This window comes from Carettochelys insculpta, chromosome 10 (genome assembly GCF_033958435.1).
Source record: "Carettochelys insculpta isolate YL-2023 chromosome 10, ASM3395843v1, whole genome shotgun sequence".
NCBI classification, from domain to species: Eukaryota; Metazoa; Chordata; order Testudines; family Carettochelyidae; genus Carettochelys; species Carettochelys insculpta.
In genome coordinates this window covers 17,532,241-17,556,193 of record NC_134146.1, presented here as the reverse complement: position 1 = coordinate 17,556,193, position 23,953 = coordinate 17,532,241, and the positions used below count along the sequence as shown (strand labels likewise).

Sequence of the window (23,953 nt, the reverse complement as noted above, 5' to 3'; positions counted from 1 at the left end):
GCTTCATGGCTGCATTGCCACAGTACTGTGGCGATGCTCCAGAATACTTGTAATAGACAGGAGCGGAGGGCCATGATTGCCTACACTAGTCAGCATGGCACGAATGAATGAGAGAACCTTGGTTTCTAAAACAGCAACAAAGGGTCCTGTGGCACCTTATAGACTAACAGAAAAGTTTTGAGCATGAGCTTTCGTGAGCACAGACTCACTTCATCAGATGCATCTGATCAGCATCTGATGAAGTGAGTCTGTGCTCACGAAAGCTCATGCTCAAAACTTTTCTATTAGTCTATAAGGTGCCACAGGACCCTTCGTTGCTGTTACAGATCCAGACTAACATGGCTACCCCTCTGATACTTGGCCTCTAAAGAGGAGCAAACTGAGGTACTGGTATCTAACATAAGGGGGAGGGGATTTTATTCTTTAAATGCAATTTTAGTAATACTGTAGGGAGCAATAATTAGGCCAAATGCCTGTTACTAAACATGAGTCTTAAAGTAATGAAGTCTTAAAGTGCCGTAAGAATTAGATCATAAAGATCCCCATTCATCAAGTATTTGTGGCTTAGGGTACTACTCCGTTAAAACCAGTGTTGGTGAAAGATACCAGTTCTTCACAAGCATTCTTTAGTATTCCTTCTAAAGAAAGAACAGCCAAATTCATTCACTGCCATTCCACAATTATTAATTAATATCTTGATGTACAGAAGGCTAAAAATATAGGAAAATACAGCATCCTCTTGTGACTTCCTGTCGTACTCTAATGGAAGTGGGTGTTTGCAAAAGAGAGACCATATTTTAAAAGCTACAATAGACCCTTTATCCTAAAAGCAGATGACTTTTACATTTTGTTCCAGAAGAAGTATCTAGTATATCTCCGCCTACAGTCTCCATTTTTTTTCATGTAACTTTTCTTACTTAATTAAATGATCGCAGCACTGTATAGAGGTTTCTCACTGAAGTTCAGATGCTAGCCTGCCCTTAAATGAGGGGCACTTAAATTTATGTGGGGGGAAAATTACTAAATGAAAGGAAGATTCAAATGAGCTGACTACTTTTTCCTGACATGCCTGATTCATTAAAGACCAATCACTGTGATGACAAATGCAAAATAAATCAAGAACTCAGCTGACCTTATCTAACTTTGGGGCTGTACCAAGTGGTGAGAGAATTTTTTTTTTTTCCTGGTAAAACTTAAATTGTATAACTGAGGATTTGATTAAAGTATTTCTAGCTGAAGTGCTCTCACATCCTTTGCTTTATTTCCACAGCTCATCAGAATCGGGTGTCAGCTGTCCTCTTCTGTCTGGGAGCAGAGTGGGTTATCAGTACTGGCCATGACAAGTGTGTCAGCTGGATGTGCACCAGGAGTGGGAATATGCTGGGAAGACACTACTTTACTTCTTGGGCTTCCTGTTTGCAGTATCCATCAATAAATGACCACGTTACTAACAAAACAACTTTGGTTACAAAATCTACTGTAGTGTATTTAGCCTAGAAAATATAAAGTAGCTAATGTGAAACTACAGTTGGCAAAATCCAGTTTCATCTTGGATTATCTTTAAAGGCATTGAATTCTTAGTCACAACCTACAATGGCTGCCCCAGTAATAGTAAGAATTAGTGGGGTTCAGATCTTTAAAATGTATAGCTGCTAGCTTACAAAATAACAAAAATACATGTTAGATACTGCAGCCTGTGTTCTGCTTCTCGCCACAGAAAGTACTAACTTCCTGTGCTGTTTATCTTGGTCTCTTTCTTCAGACTTTCTTAATTAAAAAAAACCCCAAAAACTACAAATACTCATGTAAAATGGGGAGTAGACTGTTCAATTACTAAAATTCAAACAGGTAGCACTAATGGCATGCAGATTAGGTGGAAATAGAGCTTCTTATGTGCTTTCAGTGTGTGACTTTAATATCTTATTCAGAAATAGTAGTGTTTGAGCACTGTTGTTGTTGTTAATATTCATCCATCTGCATCTAAGCCTCTGTGTGTAGTAGTTATCCATCTGCTATGTCTGAACTGAGGCACAGGGGTATAACTAGACCTGAAGTGTCAGTTGATCCATATTAGGTTCTTGCAGCTAGCATAATTACTGCAGTGGTGCACATCTGCACTACCCTCCTTGTGTTTGTGGTGCGTCCTCACCAGGAGTGCTTCCAACCTAAGAACAGCTGGGTGGAGAGCTAAGAGACTGGGTGCTCAGCTCCCTGCCAAGAGCAGGGGAAGGTCTCAGCTGTAAAATTAACAAGGATGCTGGCCCCCAGTGGGGGGCTGATAGGGATTTCTCATGCGAGCTGAGAGTGGGGATGAGGGGTCACTAGACAGCCAACGGAGATAAGGGATGCAAGCACTGGGCCCTGATGATGATGATGATATAAACCTTGCACCTCTTGTGGAGGTGTGGTTATGTTGCTTCAGTAATGCACTTACACCAGTGGGAGGAGTGCTGTCTGTAGGTGCTAAATAATTAGGTTGACAAAAGCTGTTTTATGTGGACTTAACTAGTTTAAACTGGTCCTCAATCTATACCCTAAAATAAATCTCAGAAAATGCATATTACTGGTTCTTTACCCATCACCTCTACTATGCTTCTTTACTTAGGGCTTTTTGATGTCATGTTAGCATGTGCCATGTTACCTGCAATTAGTTCAAATTTAGGGAGTCAGAACATAGAGAGTCTTTTCTAAGGACTGTAAGGACAGCTTTCCAACAGCAAGACCCACAAAGAGAGAGAAAAGGCTTCCAAGGGAAGCTGGGAGCTTCTCTAATATGCTGTGATGGCAAACATTTAGTTACAATATGTAAGATGTTTGTTTTTTTTTTTTTTTCTTTGGTGTCTTTCATCCTGATGGGTTCCAGAATGCTTTCAAACTTGTGTAATGTACAGTGTAGTAATTTACTGCAGTCACTTCCCATCATGAATGTGGCAACCTTAACTTAGGCTGTGAATGGTAGTTAAATATCCAGTTAATCTCCAAGGGAATTCAGGTATATGCCACGTAATAGCACAGAGGGAATCATGTCCAGGACTCTGGAGCTTGCAATACTGAGATTACAGTGGGCATGGGGGTTTCTTGTGTGAATAGTAAAACTTACGGGCCACTAGTATATTCTGTGGCAAACATGTCACTAGGAAAGTGTGTGTTTATATATCTTATGTTACAAAACAGAGGGGGAGAGTGGATATATCCACTTGTTAAGATCTCTTGGGCAGGGATGGCCTCTTATTTTTGGATAGTGCCATAGGCCTTGAATTCTTGTTAGGGTGATACAAAGTATTACTGGAATATAAATACTGCAAATAGGAGGTCAGTAGATGCCTGCAAAGGAAGTTGGGCTAATCAGATTGTCTGGGTACTCCTGAGACACAAGTCTGGTTTCCCTCAGACTCTTCTGTATCAGCAAGACCTATTTTTTGACCCTTCTGTTGCCTGAGGTAAACAAGGGTGGCTTCTGATTGCAAATTTGATGACAAATGCATACAAGGTACCTATTTCATGAGTGTTCATGCACTTTCGGGTCAATGAAAATTGGTTTATTGATATGTATAGAAACAAGTCTCCAGTCTAGTTCATATAATATTTTGGCTTCTCTTGAATTTCAGGGGTGTGTGTGTGTGTGGTGGTTGACCCTTGAAAGTTAAAGGTGAATGGTTTGTTTTGTTTTTTTTAAGATATCCTTTGTTTGTTTTTTTCTTGCCTACAGGTTTATAATATGAGAGGCCCATAAACATAAAATACTTGAATGTTAAAGATCTTTCCAGCCTGAGTCCCTTTCTACCCTTCCCCTGCTGCTCCCTGGTTTCTGTTGGTTGCCTTATTTTAAATATAATAATAAAGGAACTTAAAGTCATGCTGGTAGAGTATTCTTGCTGTAAAGGTGATGCTGAGAACAGTGAGTGGTGTTCCTTGACTTGTGCTCAGATATGATTTTGAAACCCAGCATGCCTTCGTTGGAGACTACTCTGGACAGATCACACTGCTGAAGCTTGAACAGAATACATACACGGTTATCACAACACTCAAAGGTCATGAAGGTAAACTTCGCCCTTCACTTTACTGCCTAATTCAGTCTCTGATAATGAGTGACTTTTAGCAGAAGATGGGAAATTGTAATCAACAGCAGCTTCTGACCTAAACTTTAGAGAGTGTCTACTCGCTGAATGAAGCTGTTCCTCAGAGAGTGGTTAGTAACAAAAATTCATACTACTTAATTTGGATGGATATTTCGCCAAGAACTCTACTTCTTTCATAGAGAACTCCAGCATACGGCCTGCTGTGGATGCTGTTGTCATCCTCAGCGCCAGTTGTGGAGCTTGAGCTTCAAAGTAACAGTCTTAAATGTTGCATATGTATACACTTAGCCACTAGATCATGTCAGCCTGCATGCACTGACACGTCAAGCAGTTGTCACCAACCTGTTAATTGCAACCAACTGGTAAACCCTGGAGCCTGGGTCCATTTGCAGTCCTGAGCTCATGCGGCTCCTGGAAGCAGCGGGCTGGATGACTGCGGGAACATTTCTGCAGCCCTGGGGAGGGAGACTTGAAGCAGATCTGTTACCCTTGCCCCAGCACTGTCCAGGAAGCTCCCATTTGCTTGTTGGGGTGTCTGTTGAGAACATGGGCAGGAGTGCAGCAAATGGAGACCACCTTACCCCAGAAGCTGTACACAGGCATGCCTACATTCAGCCAGCATTTTCAGGAGCCGCATGGGGCTGGGTAGCAGAGGCAGCTTGAGTTCTACTGTGCTGTTGACTGAGAACCACCTTTTGGTAAGTGCCTCCCAGCCGCAGCCTGCATCCTTACCCCTTGTGCCAGCCCTGAACCTGCACCCGGACTCCTCTCAGAGCCCATGCTCCTCTACATCTCCTGCATCCCAACCCCTTAACCCAGCCAGATGAAAGTGAGGGTGGGTAAGAATGAACAAGGAGTGCTGGGGGTGGGGTAGAACCCAGGGTTACCCTCAAACTGAAAAAGTTGGCCTTAGGGTGTAGGAAGGTTGGAGACTGCTGATATAAAGGAATAGCTCAATCTTAGTGTCTAGAGAAGTGGTGGGCAAAAGGCAGCCCTGCCAGATCTCATCAGCTCAGAATGTCTATTCCTTCTACTATGCTGATTAGCAGAGCACGTTGGCAGCATGTGTTGAGCTGTCCTTCCCACTACCTTGCTCTGTCGTGCAGCCAAGCTGCTCCCAAGACCCTGCTAATAGCTGTGAGGAGGAAAAGGAAAGGGCTGAAGTCAGGGTGTCCCCACAGCTGAGCAGGGGTCAGGGAGAAGGACATAGACAATAGAGCTACTGCAGTCTGAAAGTATGTTGAGTGAGATGAGCACCTGTGTTATGCGGTGCACTGTTACGAAGGTTTCTCCAGCAGCCCACATGCTTCTACCTTGCCCTCCCACATCCATGAACACTCCCTGTCCCCATATGCCCCATTTCCACAGAGTGGGGGAGAGGGCTGACTGAGTAGGACAGCTTGCCGTGTCTTAACAGAACTGCATGGCATCTCTCAAATCTCTCAGCAGCAGCCATCATATAAACCTACTCACGCGCTGACTGTCTGGCTATGTCTGTGCTAGCCCGGAAGAGTGACCTGCTTAGGGTCGATCTTCTGGAGTTCAAGTTCACGCATCTGGTAGGATGTGCAAAATCGACCTCTCGGGTTGCAGTTGACCCATGTACTCCTCGTGAGACTCTCCTGTCAACCTTCTTCAGCATGGACAGCCAGATAAGTTGATTGCAAATATGTTAACTCTAGCTATGCAGTTGCCATAGCTAGAATTGCATATCTTCAGTGTCTTTCCCTAGTGTAAACGTAGCTTTCCTTCCCCTGCACCCCCTTCATCCCTGGCTTCGACCCTTCTAGGGGCCCAGAGCTGGCTCCTGATGACTTACCAAGATTAGTGGAGTGGCCCCCTGCTGTAAAAATTGTTGCCCATCCCAGTCCAGAATATTATCACTTTAGACATTGTCTCACATTTGTATGTACAGTGTTCAACATTGCTATCATGTAACTTTTAATCAAATGTAAGAAAATTTGCAAAACTCTCTAGAGGAGATTATTGTGAAATTCTCCAATTCATGCATTAGTATTAGCTTAATATTTTAAGGTTTTGGTTGCATTGCTTAAGCCCTGTGTATTGAGTTAAAACTAATTCTTGTGACCAAATATGGCACAGCTTTGCCTGACTTGGTTCTGTTTTAAGCTGCATAGGTATAATGGTAGTGGGTGACTTAGGTTCTATGTATTTTATTTAATACAGTGTTTCGTGGTGAGGTTATGGTGCAGGGGGAATTGGAGAGAAATAACGAAACTGACTTTTTGCTTTTTAATGACCTCACATGACTTAAAATCCGGAATAGCCATTTACTGGTCTGCTATATTAACGCTGCTGATGTGTTTGGGCCACGAGGCTGTGGTCCTATGGAAAATATCAGTTTCTACATAGCTTGTTGCTCTCTGTAAGGATCAGTCAGCAAAGGTTAGGTTGGTTGTTCTAATACTGAATGGACTTCAGCCATGGCCAGGTCAATGAAGTGAAGCATTATAAAGATGTCTTTTGAAAAGCGGGGCTGGGAGGGAATCAAAACAGAAACCAGCAGGGAAGGGTTTTTTTCTCTCCCCATTTAGAACAGACTAGCAGTTGGTCTGTGCTTGCTACAATAGTGTGAAAATAAGATCATTTCAGAAAATTCCTTGCATATATTGGCTCTCCTTAGCTAGAAATAATTGAAGTCATTGAAATTTTCACTGCTACTCAATGGATTTGTCTACACTAGCTCCCTACTTTGAAGGGAGTATGGCAAGTAGGGTGTTGGGAGTTTATTAATGAAGTGCTGTGCTGCATATGCAGCACTTCATTACACTAATTTTCCCCCACAGCAACTTTTGAAGTGTTAAACTTCAAAGGGCTGGCTCGTGTGTAGCTGCAGCTCACCTGCTGGTACTTCAAAGTTGACCAGGCACTTCAAAGTCCCTTTACTCCTCAAATGATCTTATTTTCACACTATTGTAGCAAGCACAAACCAACTGCCAATCTGCTCTAGATGAGGAGAATTAAAAAAAAACAAAAAAAAAAACCTTCCCTGCTGGTTTCTGTTTTGATTCCCTCAAAGGAGTAGAGGGACTTCGAAGTTGCCCAGGCACTTTGAAGTACTGGTGGGTTAGCCACGGCTACACAGGAGCTGGCACTTCAAAGTTCCCACGAGAGAGAATTAGCTTAATGAAGCGCTGCATATGCGGTGCAGCACTTCATTAATAATCTCCCAATACCTTACTTACCATGCTCCCTTCGAAGTAGGGAGCTAGTGTAGTCTGAAATAGTCTATTCTGTGGCTCTAATACTAAATTCAGTGAGCTATAGGAAGAGCAGATTTTCAAGCACCTCTTTAGTAGTTTGCGTGTTACATATACAGTGGGAGGACTAGTGCAGTACCATGCATTTTGTGCTCAGTAGTTATAAAGCCACTGTGTTACACAGAAGAGCTTTTTTTTAAATGAGTATGAAACAAGTACAAGAATATCTTTGTAAAAAATCTACATGTTGCCCACAGTGTGTCTTGTGACAAGTTTCTCACTACCATTAAAGTATTTGGGAAACTGAACTGTATTCAAAGATAATTACATAAGAGGTCTGTATATATACTGACAATAACACTTGTATTCCTTGCAAATGCTAGTTCTATGCATAAATGTTTTGATATTGTGAACAAATTGCTGGCCAATGTATTCAGTTGAAAAATGTCTGTTTCCATCTGACAGAGACTAGGAAGGAATAGTATTAAATACAATCGTCAGACTGCTGATTACAGCTTCCCTGAGTATATGTATAACTAATTCATAACTCATCTGGCATCATTTAGAAAACCAAAGCCACTGCTTAGTTGCTTCTGTTTGTTAAATGCTGTTGTGCACATTTGTCTTTCAAACAAAACTGGCTTTAGTATTTGAAAACCCTAGACTTTCATGTGACTGTTAAAGGAGGGAATTTTAGAAATGTGCATTAGTCCTGCCAAACCAGATTATTCCATTGTTCACTATTGTTTTGTCAAACTTACAGTTCAGTGACAGTAAACTGTTACTTTGTACATCCTCTTCTGAGTCACATTGGGGACGATCACCTTTGAACTTACAGAAGCATGAATAAGAGCTGCAGTTTCTCTTCTAGTCCATTAAAAAGCATTACTTCACCTGCTCTTTTCTTTTTTTTTTTTTTTTTTTTTTTTTTTCCTTTTTAAGGAAGTATTGCTTCCCTCTGGTGGGACCCTGTGCAACGACTACTTTTCTCGGGAGCATCTGATCACAGCATTATTATGTGGGATATTGGTGGTAGAAAAGGACGAACGCTGCTGCTTCAGGGCCATCAGTATGTAGCAATGACTAACAGTTAATTTTTTTCCCCAAATACTTACTTTTATATTCAGGCAGACTAAATGTAATAAACTCCTGAGTACTGTGAATAATACTTAGACAATATAGCATATGTCAGAGTAACAGTAACACATGGGGCCTGGGAGAACAAATCTGAGCACCATTACTGTTGTAAGAGGCATTTTTGTTCTTTTGGCTATGAATTAAATGTGGGTGTTAATGAGATCAAAAAACAAAAATTCACAGACTAAGGAGGTGGTTGAAAATATAGTGTATTAGTCTTGTTAGCAGTGGTGTTGCTGTGGTCCATGAGGAACATTATGCGTGGAGGGCAGCTCCTATTGCTGTAGTATTTATGTTGAGGAAGTTGTGCAGGAAGGGGGTGGAAATATACAATGTCATCTGCATGGTAGCATGACTATGTAGAATCCTTCATTCTAAAGCTGCTGCATCTTATCCTAGTCAGGAAATCACTATTTATTTTGAAGTATCAATGCTGCCTTCTCCCAACTGAACCTGAATTCCCGCTTTTGTGTGCATTGACTTGCAACTGTTAGTTTTTACATATTGGCTGTGTTATTGTAACTTGACGATTATGTGCCCAGAGGACCTTCCACTGCTGCTTTCAGCGTCTATCTGTTCTGTTGAGAAGATGTAAGTCAGCTATGAGTGGGTTTTTCACTTTCCAACATTTTCAGAAACCATGTTTTTCTTTCTGAAGTGAGCTTAGTTTTCACTGTTTGGTTTTTTTTTTGCATGTGACTAAAAGTAGGTAGATCCCTACTAGAGTTTTTCCTTTTGTACAGTTTTATCAAAAAAGACACTGTTTTTCCACCCCCTGAAGGCAACTTTCCTTCTTGCGGGGAAGAGGTTTATTCACTGTGCAAATAAGTACCATGCTTGAGGGGAAACTTGTGTGTGGGGAAGAGTAGGAAACTGAATCACAATAAGTGGGCTTGGAAGGATTAGATTTTTATTTCCACTACATATACACAAACAAATGAGAGAATACTTCAGTGATCAGGATTTATAGGGAAGCATGTTATGTACTTTGCCTGAAAACTTAGTTTGACTTAAAAGCATTGTCATTACATGTAAAGTATCTTTTAACAGAGAGGCAATTTTGCACCAATGCCTACTGTTAAATAACTGTTCTGACCATTCTGTGCTCTTAGTCCTCCATGATTTTGTGTAACTGACACTCTCAAATCAATGAAAACAAATTTTTTTAATTGAATTATGCCAACTCTAACAACTTGTACGTCAGCAGAACAGTTGCCAGTTGGATATTTAAGGATATACTTTTTTGGCTGTTTTCTCCATTGTGTCCTAAACTTTTGGTATTCTGCTGACTTCTGAGTGTGGATGAAGCAAGGCATACCTGCAGTTCTGCTCAGCTCAGATACATCTCAGCTGATAAGTGTTTTATTGGTTACTAGCTTTCACTAGCTACTTGGTACCCTCATTGCTAAGGATTATTTCAACACTGAAGTAGTGCAGTAGAATGTTAACCTAAAAAGCAGCAGGTTTTTCAGCTTACATGTCAAACCTGTTGTTTTTTTGGCTAACATTCTCCCACAGCCTTCAGTATTGAAATAATCCTTAGCAATGAGGGTACAAAGTCCACCTCTTAAAATGTTGTTGTTGTTCAACATTTCAGATATTTGTGGTCTTACTTTAAAACGGTTCTAGAACTGACATTACCTGGCTACTGATGCTGTTTTCACCTTTCCCGGTGGCTCTTACAAGTTCAAACCCAGGCTTGTTAGGGATGTTGCATTTGCTTAAATGTTTGTTTGGTGTCCATTTGACTTACAGTGATAAGGTGCAGGCCCTTTGTTACATTCAGCTCACGCGGCAACTGGTCTCATGCTCAGCTGATGGAGGCATTGCTGTTTGGAATATGGATATCAGCAGAGAAGAGGTAAATACATGTGCTAGGTTGGGGTGAGCAAACTATTTGTCAGGTCCCCCCCTTTGTCTCCACAATTAGCAGGGCCACCCTGTCTAATAGAATCCAAACTAACAGATACTTTAATAAAGTTTTCACATTCACATACATTTTCTGGCATGTGCTGAAAGGATTCTCTTCTTCATTTGAATAAAATTAATCAGTATATAAATGTGAATACACCTATGCAGAAACAAAAGTATTTCAACAATTTTAATGAGATTGATAAGCCTGACACCCAGCAGTTGATCATGCTATGCCCACCAATGAAATTTTGTGGGGGGAGGGGAGCCCTTTGCACACCCCTATGCTAGATCAAAAGATCTGTGGTACCACAACACTTTGTGTTTCAGTGGCTATGTTTTCTAGCTTGTTCTGTTATCCTCGATCAGGGCACCCCAGATGGACCATGCATGGGTAACTGGCCAGGCATCAGAGTTCAGTGACTCTGCTTCTAATAAAATAAAGTTTAAAAAAAAAAAAAAAAATCAGATGAGGCAGTGGCAAAGTCCAGAAAGACCTGAGGGCTTCATTCAGTGCATGCCTGGCCTTGGGAACAAAGATAAGCTTTGCATGTTGAAACCTGAAATCTCCACAGACTTTACTTCCATAGTAAAGACAAGGATGAACTTCCATGCTTGACTTAGATACACCTGTTCCACCTCTGTTCTTGTTAATCTAGTTGCAGACTGGTGAATTCCCTCTAAGGGTATGCAGACTTCACATAAATATTTGTACTTAATTGTCTCAGTAAAATGGTATTGTAATTTAGCCCTTCCCCTCTCTTTCTGCTCACAAAGAAAATTAAGAATACAGAAGTAATTCACTGAGTAGTAATCAGACTCCTTAAAATCGAGCTAAATATTAGTGATAGAGTTGCTTATATGCAGGGCTTGAGATCCTTCAATTAAGTGTTCCTTAGCACCTCATCTTACAACACACTATAGGAAAAACCTGTGTGGCCTGAGAAGCTGTAGTTTCTTGCCATCAGTAAATTAATGCTGTGAAGTCAACCAAAAATGACAGCTCGTACTGCTTTTTCTACATTCTGTCTCTGAACACCATTTTCTTTCTAAGGGATCTGCAAAGCTCCAGATACTGTTGTCTTCATTATACATGTTGCGGTAGCACTTTGGATCTGGACCCATGGTGCTAGGTATAATAGAATGAGAACAAATAAGTGATTGTGGTGAATGCAGAGCTAAGGGTTTGCCTACATTGTTCTGTCTACTTAGCAAGCATGAGAGAGCTTCTAGGTCCCATGTGGGCCACTTAATGCATGGCATGCTGGTGCCCATTAGAATCTGTCCTTTCAACTGGTGTCCAGTGACTTTAACAGCATAGACAAGCCTCTGGATTGCTTTTCCTCTTCCACCTCCAGTTGATTGGTTCAGGATCACTGTTAAGCCATGTCTGCACTCCCACTTCTGTTGGCATAACAAACCCCAAATGATACAAGTTACACTGACAGAAGTGCCGGTGTGGACAGTGGTACATTGAAGAACAGAACTGCTTCCAGCGACTCAAATGCTTCCGTACGTGGTAGCAGTTCATTATGCCAATGGGAGAGCTCTCTTGTCAACGTACAGCAGTTATGTGAGCAGTCCTCAAATGGTGCGACTACATTGGTACAGCTGTGCCACTGTAAGGTCACTAGTATAGACACAGCCTTAGCCACTTCAGGGTTGGATACAACTGCCTCTGAAGACTCGTCTGGACCAGTGACAATGACTTTATGAAATATGTTCTTTAACTTGCTAAACAAAATAAGTACAGCCTGAGCAGTCTTTGTCCCCTAAAGCAGCAGTGCCCAAAAGGGGTGTAAGGGATCACTGCCTCCCCATCCCCGTCACTCAAGGAAGCTGCTCCGGAACATGCCTGGAGGCTGCCGGGGCCGGAGGAGCTCCCTCCTCTGATGCTGCCGCATGCTTGTCCCACCGTGCGGTGGTGGGTGTGTGCAGAGTGGCCGGAGCTGTGCCCCATGTGTGCAGTTCTCCTGAACCTCACTTTGCCACATTGCACTGGGGTGAATGGGGAGCATACTGGACACTGCTGCCCTAAAGACACTCGTCCACAGCATGAGTTCCCCCAACCACTGTCATAGTTGGTGTTTTTTTGTTTAAGTGTAAGTTTGGATTAAACTTTGATAGTTATTAATGATCGTCCATTGATTTGTACTATAGTAATGCCTTCTCTATTTTCTGCCATTAAATGGAGGTTAAGAAAAGAGAAACACGAGCAGCTGAACCTGTAGTGGGAACCCAAATGAGTGGGAGGTAAAAACAATGGCCCCTGAAGCTGACATCACATCACTAAAATGGAGGCAGCCTTTCTTTTTTGACTGGATCAATACGCATTGAATCTTGTTTTGTTGAGGCATCCATTGTCAGACGGTCCGCCAATGTAATGGAAAAAGGAATGTTAATGGGTGTGTCACTGTTTAGTTTATTTTGAAGATGGAACACTATAGAGTCTGTGCAAAGATTGATACATCAGTGAGGTGATCATGGTTATTCTTTAATTTGTGATGTGAAGTGACTCAACAGTAACATGTCCAAGAGAATAGTGAGAGACAGAAGTGCAAGACTGCAGTGGTGTGAAATTAAGGGAGGTGAACTAACCTTGAACTAGCTTCCAGAGTACACCATCCTAATCAGATGCATGTGAATATTTTCTCAACGTACATAACAAGATGCCTTAGAACTCTATCCATCCTGCAAATTAACTTTGTAGTAAGATACAAGTTTTAACTTCAGAGTTACGCTTTGAATACGCTGCAAAAGCACATTAATATCTGAATGTTGGTGCTACTTGGCATACATCCAGAGAGCTCCAGTATAATCAAGCATCATTTCTAGGTAGTATGTGCCTCTGCTTCCCTACTTTAAGTGAGGGTAAAATGTATACAGCTGATAAAAGTTCTCATAATACCTTTCAAATGCTGCAGCCCCAAGAAAAGGACAGAACTTCTGAGGGTGTAATTGAGTCACTGTAGAGACTTCCTGGATCTCATATTACTTTGAAATCTTTCTAAATCATCCTGGTAGCAAGATCCAGGGGTTTACAACTCCCTGTGGTAATCTAGTAATTGAGATCCGTCTTGCTGTCGTTTCTCATTAGGGTAGGGAAAAAATGCTCTGGGGGTAAAAACTGTGTGAGGGAGGCCCACGAACATCTTGGTAACAGAACTATAATTGTGACTTCTCTTCTGTATGTAGCTCAGCACTGAATTCTCAAATTGCTTTTTGAGTGGGGCCAACTTCTAGCACTGAATGCAAAGCAGTTCAGGTTTTTCTTGTGTGCTGTTTCCATAGCTGACACAGGTAGCTGTCCTTGAACTTAATTAAATGTACACAGTGTATCTTCAGCACTGTTTTTTCTAATTTTTTTGTGTTCATAACTTTGATTTGAATATATGCTAAGGCTATTTTTGTTCCCTCACCAACTAGGCTCCTCAGTGGTTAGAAAGTGATTCTTGTCAGAAATGTGAACAGCCTTTCTTCTGGAACATAAGGCAGATGTGGGACACGAAGACATTAGGGCTGAGACAGGTGAGGCTATGGCTCTGAATCCCCTATGGCGCTATTTGTTGTGTTTGAGAATTTGGTGTCAGTGTGAGGGGTTTTTTATAATTTAAAAAAAAAAAAAAAAAAGAGAGAAGCTCTTTACCTAACCGCTCCTTCAGTTATGCTGGAGTGTGAATCTTGGAAGTGTGGAAAGGAACTTTCACTTAAATATTGGCAAAATGGCTTTACCCCTTTACATGCATCTTTCCCAGGTGATAGTGAAGGCATGCATTTAAAGAACATCCTCTTTCATTTAATGTAAGGCACTTGCCCTCCCTATTTGGGATAAAACGGATATAAAATACACAGAGAGCGTCCTGGCATCATTGGCAGTCAGCAACAAGATTCCCTGGGGCTGGCATCTTGCCTATGGATTCTTGGTCCTTGGTTACCACCAGTGCAGGAAGATAACTATCAAAGGAAGTTGCATAAGTGGGTGTGGGAGTTCACATAACATTTGGTGTCCTGAAATGTCTGTCATCTACAGCATCACTGCAGGAAATGTGGTCAAGCGGTGTGTGGCAAGTGCAGCACTAAGCGGTCCAGCTACCCAATCATGGGCTTTGAGTTCCAGGTCCGTGTCTGTGACTCTTGCTTTGAGTCAATCAAAGATGAAGAGTGAGTATGTTTAAAGGCCTGATGCCATTCCTTTACTGACTCAATATACTAAAGACGAAAACTTCTGAAGGAACTGAACTGATAGCTTTCAGTTCTCTGTGTGTTTGGTTACAACTCTGGTAGCTAGGGTTCATCCATTTGTAATCAGCCTTTTATTAAATACCATGCTCATAATTAACACGAGAGATTTGCTTATTTATGGCAGATACCTTCAAGTTCTAATGAGCAGCCTTTTCACAGGAAAGCACATATTTTACTGGCATGGAAAAAATTGTTAACCTCCTGTTTTTTCATAAGGCGAATAAGAACGTTTGATGTCTCACAATCAGGTTAATTTGTCTCCATCACATTTGGTTCCTTGGAGGCTGCTTTGCATACAGTCTGAAGCAGGTTAGTAGAGGGCAGCAGGTACTGTCTTAGTCTAATAGCCAGTACAGCTTTGTGGAAGGCTAAACGTGTTGGAAAGTAAAGACTTGTATTCCCCTCTACTATATTCCTCTTTACCTTTGTGTCTTTTGTTGAGGAACTTCCCCAAATCAAGTGGGAGCAAGGTAAGTACGTGTCACTTGAATAAATTTTGCTCTGAGGACACTAATTATAGATTTCATTGTTTAGCTAGGCAACGTGGTCAGGTCTAACTTGCTAGTTTCTCAGAAATGTCCCTGTAAATGCTGTGTTGCTGCAATGATTTCAGTCTGGCTTTAATGTCTAATAAGTTTTTATTTTAACTGTTTGTTTCCCTTCGCTAGTCGTACTTCCCTCGCAACCTTTCATGAAGGAAAACACAACATTGCCCACATGTCTATGGACATTTCTAGGGGTCTAATGGTAACCTGTGGGAGTGATCGGATTGTGAAGGTAGGGTGACTCTTCTGTACTGGTTACATAACACACTCTTTTAACTTTAGGTTTGCGATATTAGTGTGTGCAATCGGTTAGGGGAACATCTCCTTTACCCTCTTCTAGCGGGATCCAACACTTGAAATCAAGCGGCAACTTTGTTTTGTAGACTGCAAGCATTAACCCTGAGTCAAAAACTTTCATCTGACAAAGTGGGTCTTTGCCCCCGAAAGCTTATGCTCCAATAACATTCGTCTTTAAGGTGCCACAGGACTACTTGTTTCCAGATAGAGATTAACACAGCTATGTCTGATATTAATTGTCGTAGTGAAGGTCAAAAACTTTCTAATAAGCATTCCCATGACTATTGTCAGTCCACCTATATGGTGAATGTACAGGAAATCCCCATGAATTAAAAGGACTGCCTGTATAGTTTGACTGGCACTCTTTATAAAGCACCATACAGTAAAGAGAGATGGTCTTTTGACTTGCCGGACAGTCCTAATGTGAGTAATCTCATTGAGGCCCAATGGGGAATTATTTGTGTCACTGAGGTTTGAAGGCCTTTCCTGAAGCTCTGATAGTTCACTGTTTTGCATGTGGTCAAACTAGTACAATGAAGTTTAATGAATGCTGCCGGTTCTGGGCTCTTCGTAGACCTCAAGGGATGGATGTACTTTATTCAGAGTTCTCCATAATCAGTGATTTTTCTTTTTTACTAGAGAGCGTCCAGTCTCTAGTGAAACTGTTCAGTCTCATGCACACTAGTCTGATTTGAACAAGAAATCTGCCATTTAGCTAGGGTTCCAAATGAGGGACTTAAACTCAGTTATAAGTGTACTGTTAACCCATATTTAGCGAAGGGGATTTGTTAGCACGTGCCCATGGATTTGAATTTTAAAATGCTTTGCCTTAATATACCCCTTGTTACTCTATTGAAATGACTGCAATGGACATGAAATGTCTGGATGCTGTTTTTAATTGCAAAACAGTGACTATTTCAGGCTCAAGTATCGGAGACCATCTAGTTCTCAAGTAGTGTTTCAGATGAGTCTGCACTGCATCTCAAGGAATTCGTTTGTTTGTGTACGGTTGCCATGATGCAAACATTAGATTAGGGTTGCCAGCACAGTATTCCATCTGCCACTGCCCAGTCTGATACTTGTCTTCATTTCCTCCTCCTTCCCATGTCTCACTGTGCTTTTGCTTCATCTCTACTTTGGCTGCTGGGCAGATGAGGAAGGCTCTTGGCAGTACTATTTATGTTTGCCTGGTACTTGCAGGTTTATCTTGATGTGCCAAAGCATGGAACAGTCCTGTAATATGCCTTAGGTGAAGCAAGTGAAGTGTCACAAGCAGTTGTTGGGAGCACTACTCATCTAACTCTTGGGCATCATATCCCATCTCTGGCTGTACTGCAGTGAGACTCAATTTAGTTAAATCTTAGTATCTTTTGATAACCTGTTGTACTGTTCTTATACTTCTGGCAGATACTAGTAATGGAAATGGCCCAGTACCTAATATCATAATTTAAAAAAATGCAGAGCTGCTGGGTTTCCAAAGCCAAAACTGTTTTTCCACAGACAGGTTTATGGAACAAGGTGCCATGCAACCAAGAGCATTTTCGTCAAATGTAGTTTGGCTATGTTGGTTCACAAGGCTAATACAATTATTAGAAGGTGACCATGCTGAAAATAAATGCCATTTCAGTATGCTGTTGAATATATTCTTTTGATGCATGGTTAGGTCTCATGCTCTTTGATTTGAATCCTATATGATGATCTGAATACTTCCCCACATCTTGTTTTTCTTACAGATATGGGACATGACACCAGTAGTTGGTTGCAGCCTTGCAACTGGATTCTCGCGCTGACCTAGGACCTGGCAGGTTCATGCACCTTATATACCGTGACACTCATCAAATGACTGAAAACTCTACGAGAACTCTTGTCACAAAAGCACTGGTTCCTGGATTCTTTTTCTCCTCTTCTTGCAGGATGGATAGTCAGTTTGTAGAGTAAAGCTCTTGTTTGGGGTTCAAAGGGAATCACCTTGATGCAGAAATGCAATTTCCCAGCCCATTGATATAAAGTAAAATGGCTTACCTGCAACATGACACTGCGATAAAAGGATCTGTCATAACTTGGTTTATATGTAGTGCTAACAATGTGCTTTCTCTGCTGAAGTATCTTGGATTATCAGAGTAAAAAAAATGTGAGGTTTTGTTTTTTTTCCACATTTGTGCAAATAGTAAATAACTTACTGTCCCTTCCAGTAAAGTATCCCTCACTCCCATGGAACTCCTGTCTGGTGTGCAGTTGTTTAGGCTGCCACCAAATGGAGTATTGGTTATTACTTTGAAAGAGAAGACTTATTTTTTTAAGCAGTGTTTTGAATAAAGTTATTCCCTCTGGAATGGCAGTAAGAATAGATGCTTGGCATGAGAGATCCCTATCTATGGGCTTTTTTTGCAGTGCTGTCTGCAAGTTCAGTTTTTGGTAAAAACTTCTTTGGGGAGGTGGGGTGGAAAAAGAGAAACTCTATTCTATTGGTGTATCTTACAAATGTCTGTAAATAATCCCAGGTGGTTATATGTGCTGAAGCTATATTTATTCCCTCTTCTTGGCAAACTACTAGTAAATTTTGTAGCTCTTATTTAGTACATAAACTGCACATTTTCAATAGTAAAGGCAGCCCACAACATGTCGCAGATAACACATGTTCATACAGTAATGTTTACAGTGTTAAAATGGGGAGATGCAAACCTGTTTGCTAAAATAAAAAGCCCTCTTACATAGATTTAATGACCTAAATTTTTATGTGGAAAAGCTTAGTTCCCTATTTACCATGAAGAAACTATATATATTAATAGCATTATTTTTTTTCCAAAATAAAAACAAAGGTGGTAATGTTAAACATCTATGTTCTGAAGCAATAACTACAATGGTGGCGTGTCTCTTGGGCGGGGGGCGCAGGTTGGCATGAGTGCAGATGAAGACTGTTTAATCTTAGTATGTGCAGGGGTGGTCCTTTTTTAATAAACTGAGCGAGGTGTCATAACAATGTGAATGGTTGGATTCCAGCTGGGGACATTTGCCATGTACATTGGTCTGTCAAGGGCATGAATCTCTACATCCCATTAAATATTTGGATATGTGTAATACAATAAGGCTGTCTTACAAGAGCATATTAAACAATTTTGAAAATGAAATTCACTCAACTTTAACCTCATGTACTGTGGAGTTGCAAAGGAGATGAGAATTCATTGTATTTTCATAAATGGTGTTATGATGGAAGAAGTACGTGCAGGACACCTGGGGGCGTGACCTGATTTTTCTTGCAGAAATAGAAAAGGTGCTAGAAAGAACTGTACCTTTAGCCTTGCAGCAACAGCCAAGTGGTGCTGTTGTCACTGCAAAATGAAAACCTGTTATTTTGATACTAAAACCGTATAGCCTGCTATGGCTAGTGTATGCTAATGGCATGGGATAGTAAGGAGTCACAATTTTCTTTGTATATCAAAAACAATAAGATGGTAGATGCTATGCCATCTCTGGTATATTCTTGAGTCACATTGTGGAACTGGCTCTGACTAACCACTTCATGGGCCCTCTCTAGAAATATTTTACTAAAGGATATTTTTAAAGTTCATATGCCCTAATGCTTCCCACATACTGCCATCAGGCTATGTATTATCCTCTCACATTTAATATCTGAATGAGTAAATGCTAATTCAGAACTTTTTGGCAAGTATGGAAAAAGAAATACATGTGAGGCCTGATTCGAATTATCTGAAACTATATTAGAAAGAGTATGTCCATGTTGAAGAGTTACATTGATTAGTTTTTGGGAATACTTTGGTATTCACACTAACAAGTGAAGTATCATCTGCCAGGAAGCTGTCATGAGCTGATGATATAAATCTGCAAGGAAATTGACATTTAGGAGACTGGTAATGATAATGCTGGAAAATAATTTTTTTGTCCCCCATTGGATCCAACTTTTGTTTCAACACCTGTTTTAATAGTAAAAATAAACAAGAAACTTGAACATTCTTCTCCATGGTGTTCTCTATCCCCAAGGAACCCAAAGATTAGCTTTGTATTTACAATCCTTTTAATCAATACCTTACAAAGATTATATTGCAGCAGAAGCAAATCTTGAAGTTTTGAGGTACATAACTTACAATGTGTCTGCAAGCATTTTTGAGCAGCGGAGGTAGGCACACCTCTCCTTAACATGGGCTGTGCACCTGCCTTGGGAGATTAAAACTATGTAGGTTTGATGAATTTTACAATTAAATGCTAGTTGAGGTTGCTCTCATTAGGTGTGTTGGGGAATAATAGTTGGTTTGCTTCTGCCCCCTATGTCAGTCAATATTAGTGGGATAATCTCTTTCCATCATAGAGTGCTTGCACTCACTGTTGTCACCTTATTTGGATGTTCTTTTTGCAAAACAAATTGCCTGTTTTTTACATCTAGCACCTCTGTTTGCCATTTAACTTTCCTTTCCTGTGAATAATTCCCTCATTTTTGGCAAACACCAACTTTTACCACAGACAATCTGCTACATAGCTTTTAAAGTTAACAAATATATTTCTCTAATTACGTATTAACATTTGTAGTATTATCTAGCTATAACAGGATGATGGCTAGCAAAACACCTTTTGGTCACAAATTAAGCCTTAAGGCTTACCAAATCAGTAATATACTGAAGGTTAGAAGGACACACTTGCTTAAACATATTTTGAAGAAACATGCTATTGTGTGCAATTTAAAATACAATCACTAACCCAGTGAGTTTGAAAATCTTTAGGACACAAGTATTAACAATTTCTTTTGTATGGCCTTCTTTCATTGTGGAGGAGCAAAGGGTACCTTTTAATGTATTTAGTCTACTAGCTGTTTCTGCAAAATAATGTACCTCATAGTCTAGAGATTCTAGAAAAATCTTGTTCCCTCTTCTGAGACTGTTTGAATAGATGTACAATAAAACTTATTGATTAATCACCCTAGTTTATTCTGATGACCCATCTTCAATTGGTCTTTGTAGGAAATAATTGATAAACTACACACCATGTTTATGAACAGGGTTGGATAAAAGCAGGATTCAGGCTTCTGGCTGGACAATGTTCCATATTCCCACAATTAGAGTTGGACAATTTGCAAGGGAGCCTCAGAACCAGAGACTAGTGCACTTATAGCAGGCTAGAGCCTCCAGCACCATTTGAGTGGCTGCTGAATAGCTTTACTCTTGCTGGGCAGCAGTGGAGTGTTTTGAGGAGAATGCAGACTTCTGCCTCCACAGCTGCTCATGTCTGTTGTCCGGTTCCGCTTGAAGAAAGTACCTTTTTGCCCCATCTTGTCATGTCAGGTGACCTTGCCTATCGATAAGCTGCTTTGGGGGAGGGGGGGAAGGGGGAGAGCCTTTCCAAAGTAAATGGATAGGTTATGGGGAGGGTTCAAAGGATGTACTGGATTTCTGTTTATCCTGTCAAATAATTGGAAATCTATTTGTAAATGGTGTCAGAACTTTAAATTCGCTTGATTTGAAATGCATAGAACAGAATCTTCCACAACAAGATTCCCTTCCTTTTAGAGGATTGTGAGCCATAATCCTGACACTCCTTCATGACTCCCAGGTTGAGAATTCTCTCCTAACAGTTTTGTGTAGTGAATCTATGGGTAGTGTTAACATCTGGAGGGCTTTCCTATGTGAAGTACAACTGAGTTCTGTACTCCATTGGTATTCAGTTCATTAGCTGCACTCAGCCTGAGGCCTCTACATTTATTTTATACTGTATGGCTCTTTCTTGTGGCTCTGAAGTCCTGTTAACCATGCAATATAGTACAGTACTTCTAATGTCTTGTTAACTAGACTATTAAATGATAGCTTAGTTTGTGACTTCTACTACGGTCCCTTCCTCACCTCGGAGAACAATATTGATAGCTACTGCAACAGTTGTGAGCTGTAGGCAAAAATGTCATTGCTCTTTTTCAGTTCAGTGGGGGAAGACAGCCTGATCAGTCAGCTCTCACTTCAGCTTTCATGTAAATTAGGCTTAAGCTAATATGATCTTTATATAACGAGATCTGCATGTCATAAAGTAAGTTTGTGACTTTGTTATAGTGCCTTGATCTTGCATTTCAGTGTGAGGATTTCAGGTCCCTCCCCCACCCCTCACTGTATATTGCTGCAGAACGTGTCTAGTGCTTCGGTGTGTGAAGTAGCCCGACAGGCCTAGCTTTTAGAATAAATCTACATACTTAAAATACCAAAGCTCACCTCAGACAGGATTCTAAATTACAATTTTCCCCTTGTGTGCTAAATGGGTTATGGTCTGTCATAGCCACTGCCAACCAGCCTAAGGAAAGTTTGGTGTGTTTTTTTTTTTTTTTCAAATTTTATTTTTAAACCCAAGTCTAAAAATATGTTAGATTTGGACTGGCTTAATTATTCATGACAGGCAATTTTCATGTATCTGAACTCTCCAGAAAAGAGGAAATCCTTGCCAACTTACTCTAATGACTATAGTAGTGCTGCTATGAAAACCGTGATGAAATAATGCCTTTTTTCATGGTTTGTCCTGTGAGGCTTTCTCCTGTGTGTTGGGGGAATATCAGTTGTAACAATAAATCAGTGAGTCTTTCCTAGGACCTGTACCAAAGGTAGCTTTATAACTGCACGTATACTAGGAATTCAGTTGATTGGCAGGGGGGAAGCCCACACTACCAGGACCTGTATGCACTTTCCTGTCTTCATTAAAGTTAATCTGTAAATATGTTCTTAACCTATGTGCACACATTATCTGCACAAATCCCAGAGAAAGAAGTGGAGTTGAATCCCTCTGACAAACTGTTCTTAAATCTTTTTGTGTTTATTTACGGAGATCATAGAACAATAAGGTGACACTCGAAGGAAGCACCCTATAGTATCCTCAGTGTTCTTGTTTTGAGTATTTTCCATTTGTTCTGTGCTTCTAGTGCACAACTAGATCAGGATCCTAGTTTGTAGCAGCTGAGAGACCAGACAAGCCCCTCCACTTTGGGGGAAAGGGGTTCTAGACCGTTTAAAAAAAAATTCTTAACCCTTTTGCCCTTTCTGTGATGCTGTGTGTGGAACCTTTATGTTTAAGGACAAATCCCAGAAATGGAATCTAGATCTCTTAAATCCCTGGCCCTATTCTCTGCATCACAGCTGCTTAGATTAGGTCCTTTAGGATATGTTTCTGTATCTATAGAACGCCTAAGGCTTGCAGGGCTAGAAGTCCCAAGTCTCAGAGCTCGGTCTCCTACCCAAGCTCCAACATATACAATGCCGTTTTTAGCCCTGCAGCCCAAATCCCAGTTAGTTTTATGGCAAATGTTTTATTACAGGGCATACATGCCCTGAGTGCCTCTCACAAACTGCCTTCTCTCTCTAAAAGGCACAATACGAAGAGGAGGTGCACTTGCCATCTGAAATCCCTTAAATCTGTCATATATGTCAGCGTGAACTTTCTATTTCTTCACCCTGCAATTTTTTGAAAACTGTCTTTATCACATCTGAATTCACACAGAAGCAAAGTTAGACTGTATGATTTTACTGATTGTGTTGATTTTTCCATGGGATTGTTTCATTTGTAAATGTAGTTTAATCCATTAAACAAATCACTGAACTGATAGCATATTCACAGTAACTAGCTGTTAACAGTTTCTTACATTGTCGATTTTTTGTTTCTAATCAGCCAGTACTCAAGGATTGTCAAACATGCTTTCTTGGAAAGAGCAGTTCCACTGCATCTTATGTATCCCATGCAAAAAATAAAAATCAGATTGATTGCAAAATGTCCTTAGTCTCTTACATACATTACATTCATCCTCTGAAATGCCTTATAATAAGCTCTTGAATAAATTTTTCTAGCCTTAGACGCTTTGAAGACAGTTTAAGCTGGGGGTGTCTGCTCTCAAAATCAGGGAAAGGACATGGAAATTGATAAAATGCATTTTCCCCCGCCCCCCCCGCCAGCATTACTACTCTACGGCAGCATGCATTTTCACTGACATGCAGAAGCTCCCATGGCACCTACCTTAATAAGAATACATAGCACTAACAGCAGCATGGCCCTTGCTGTAGAAGAGGACTGTAATGTAACTTCATAAATTCTAGGAAAATCAGGCTTTAAGATTAAAATGTGCTATTGCCAGTACCAGCTGTGTGCCGTATTAAAGAACACTTGCTGGGAGTGGGGTGTAAAACAAGGGTGCCCTACCTCTTTCTGGGCTAGCTTTTAGTGCCTGTGATGCCATAGTTTTGTGGGGTATCTGCTGTGACTCTGAGCACAAGCTCCTGCAGTTTAAGCTGCTGTCCCAGGACATAAGAATGTCCATACTGGGTCAGACCAAAAGTCCATCCAGCCCAGTATTCTGTCTGCTAACTGGACAATACCAGGTGCCCTAGAGGGAGTGGACTGAACAGGTATAGATCAAGCAATCTTTCCTGCCATTCACCTCCAGCTTCTGATAGAGGCTAGGGGCACCATTCCTTACCCATCCTGGCTAACAACCATGAATTTATCTAACTTTCTTAAACCCTGTTACAGGGCAGCAAAGCTCTTGGAGCTC

General features: G+C 40.9%; 1 protein-coding gene across 1 annotated transcript in view; it reads left to right on the top strand.

The window, feature by feature from the left end:
- Positions 1–23,176, top strand: part of WDFY1 (WD repeat and FYVE domain containing 1) — a 42,945-nt gene extending 19,769 nt beyond the window's left edge. The window contains exons 5-12 of the mRNA XM_075003907.1: positions 1,271–1,421; positions 3,928–4,040; positions 8,243–8,369; positions 10,193–10,298; positions 13,775–13,876; positions 14,379–14,509; positions 15,259–15,367; positions 17,166–23,176. Of these exons, the coding sequence (XP_074860008.1) occupies positions 1,271–1,421; positions 3,928–4,040; positions 8,243–8,369; positions 10,193–10,298; positions 13,775–13,876; positions 14,379–14,509; positions 15,259–15,367; positions 17,166–17,222 (896 nt within the window). The 3' untranslated portion in view covers positions 17,223–23,176. The remainder of the gene's footprint in view (positions 1–1,270; positions 1,422–3,927; positions 4,041–8,242; positions 8,370–10,192; positions 10,299–13,774; positions 13,877–14,378; positions 14,510–15,258; positions 15,368–17,165) is intronic.
- Positions 23,177–23,953: the final 777 nt, after the last annotated feature.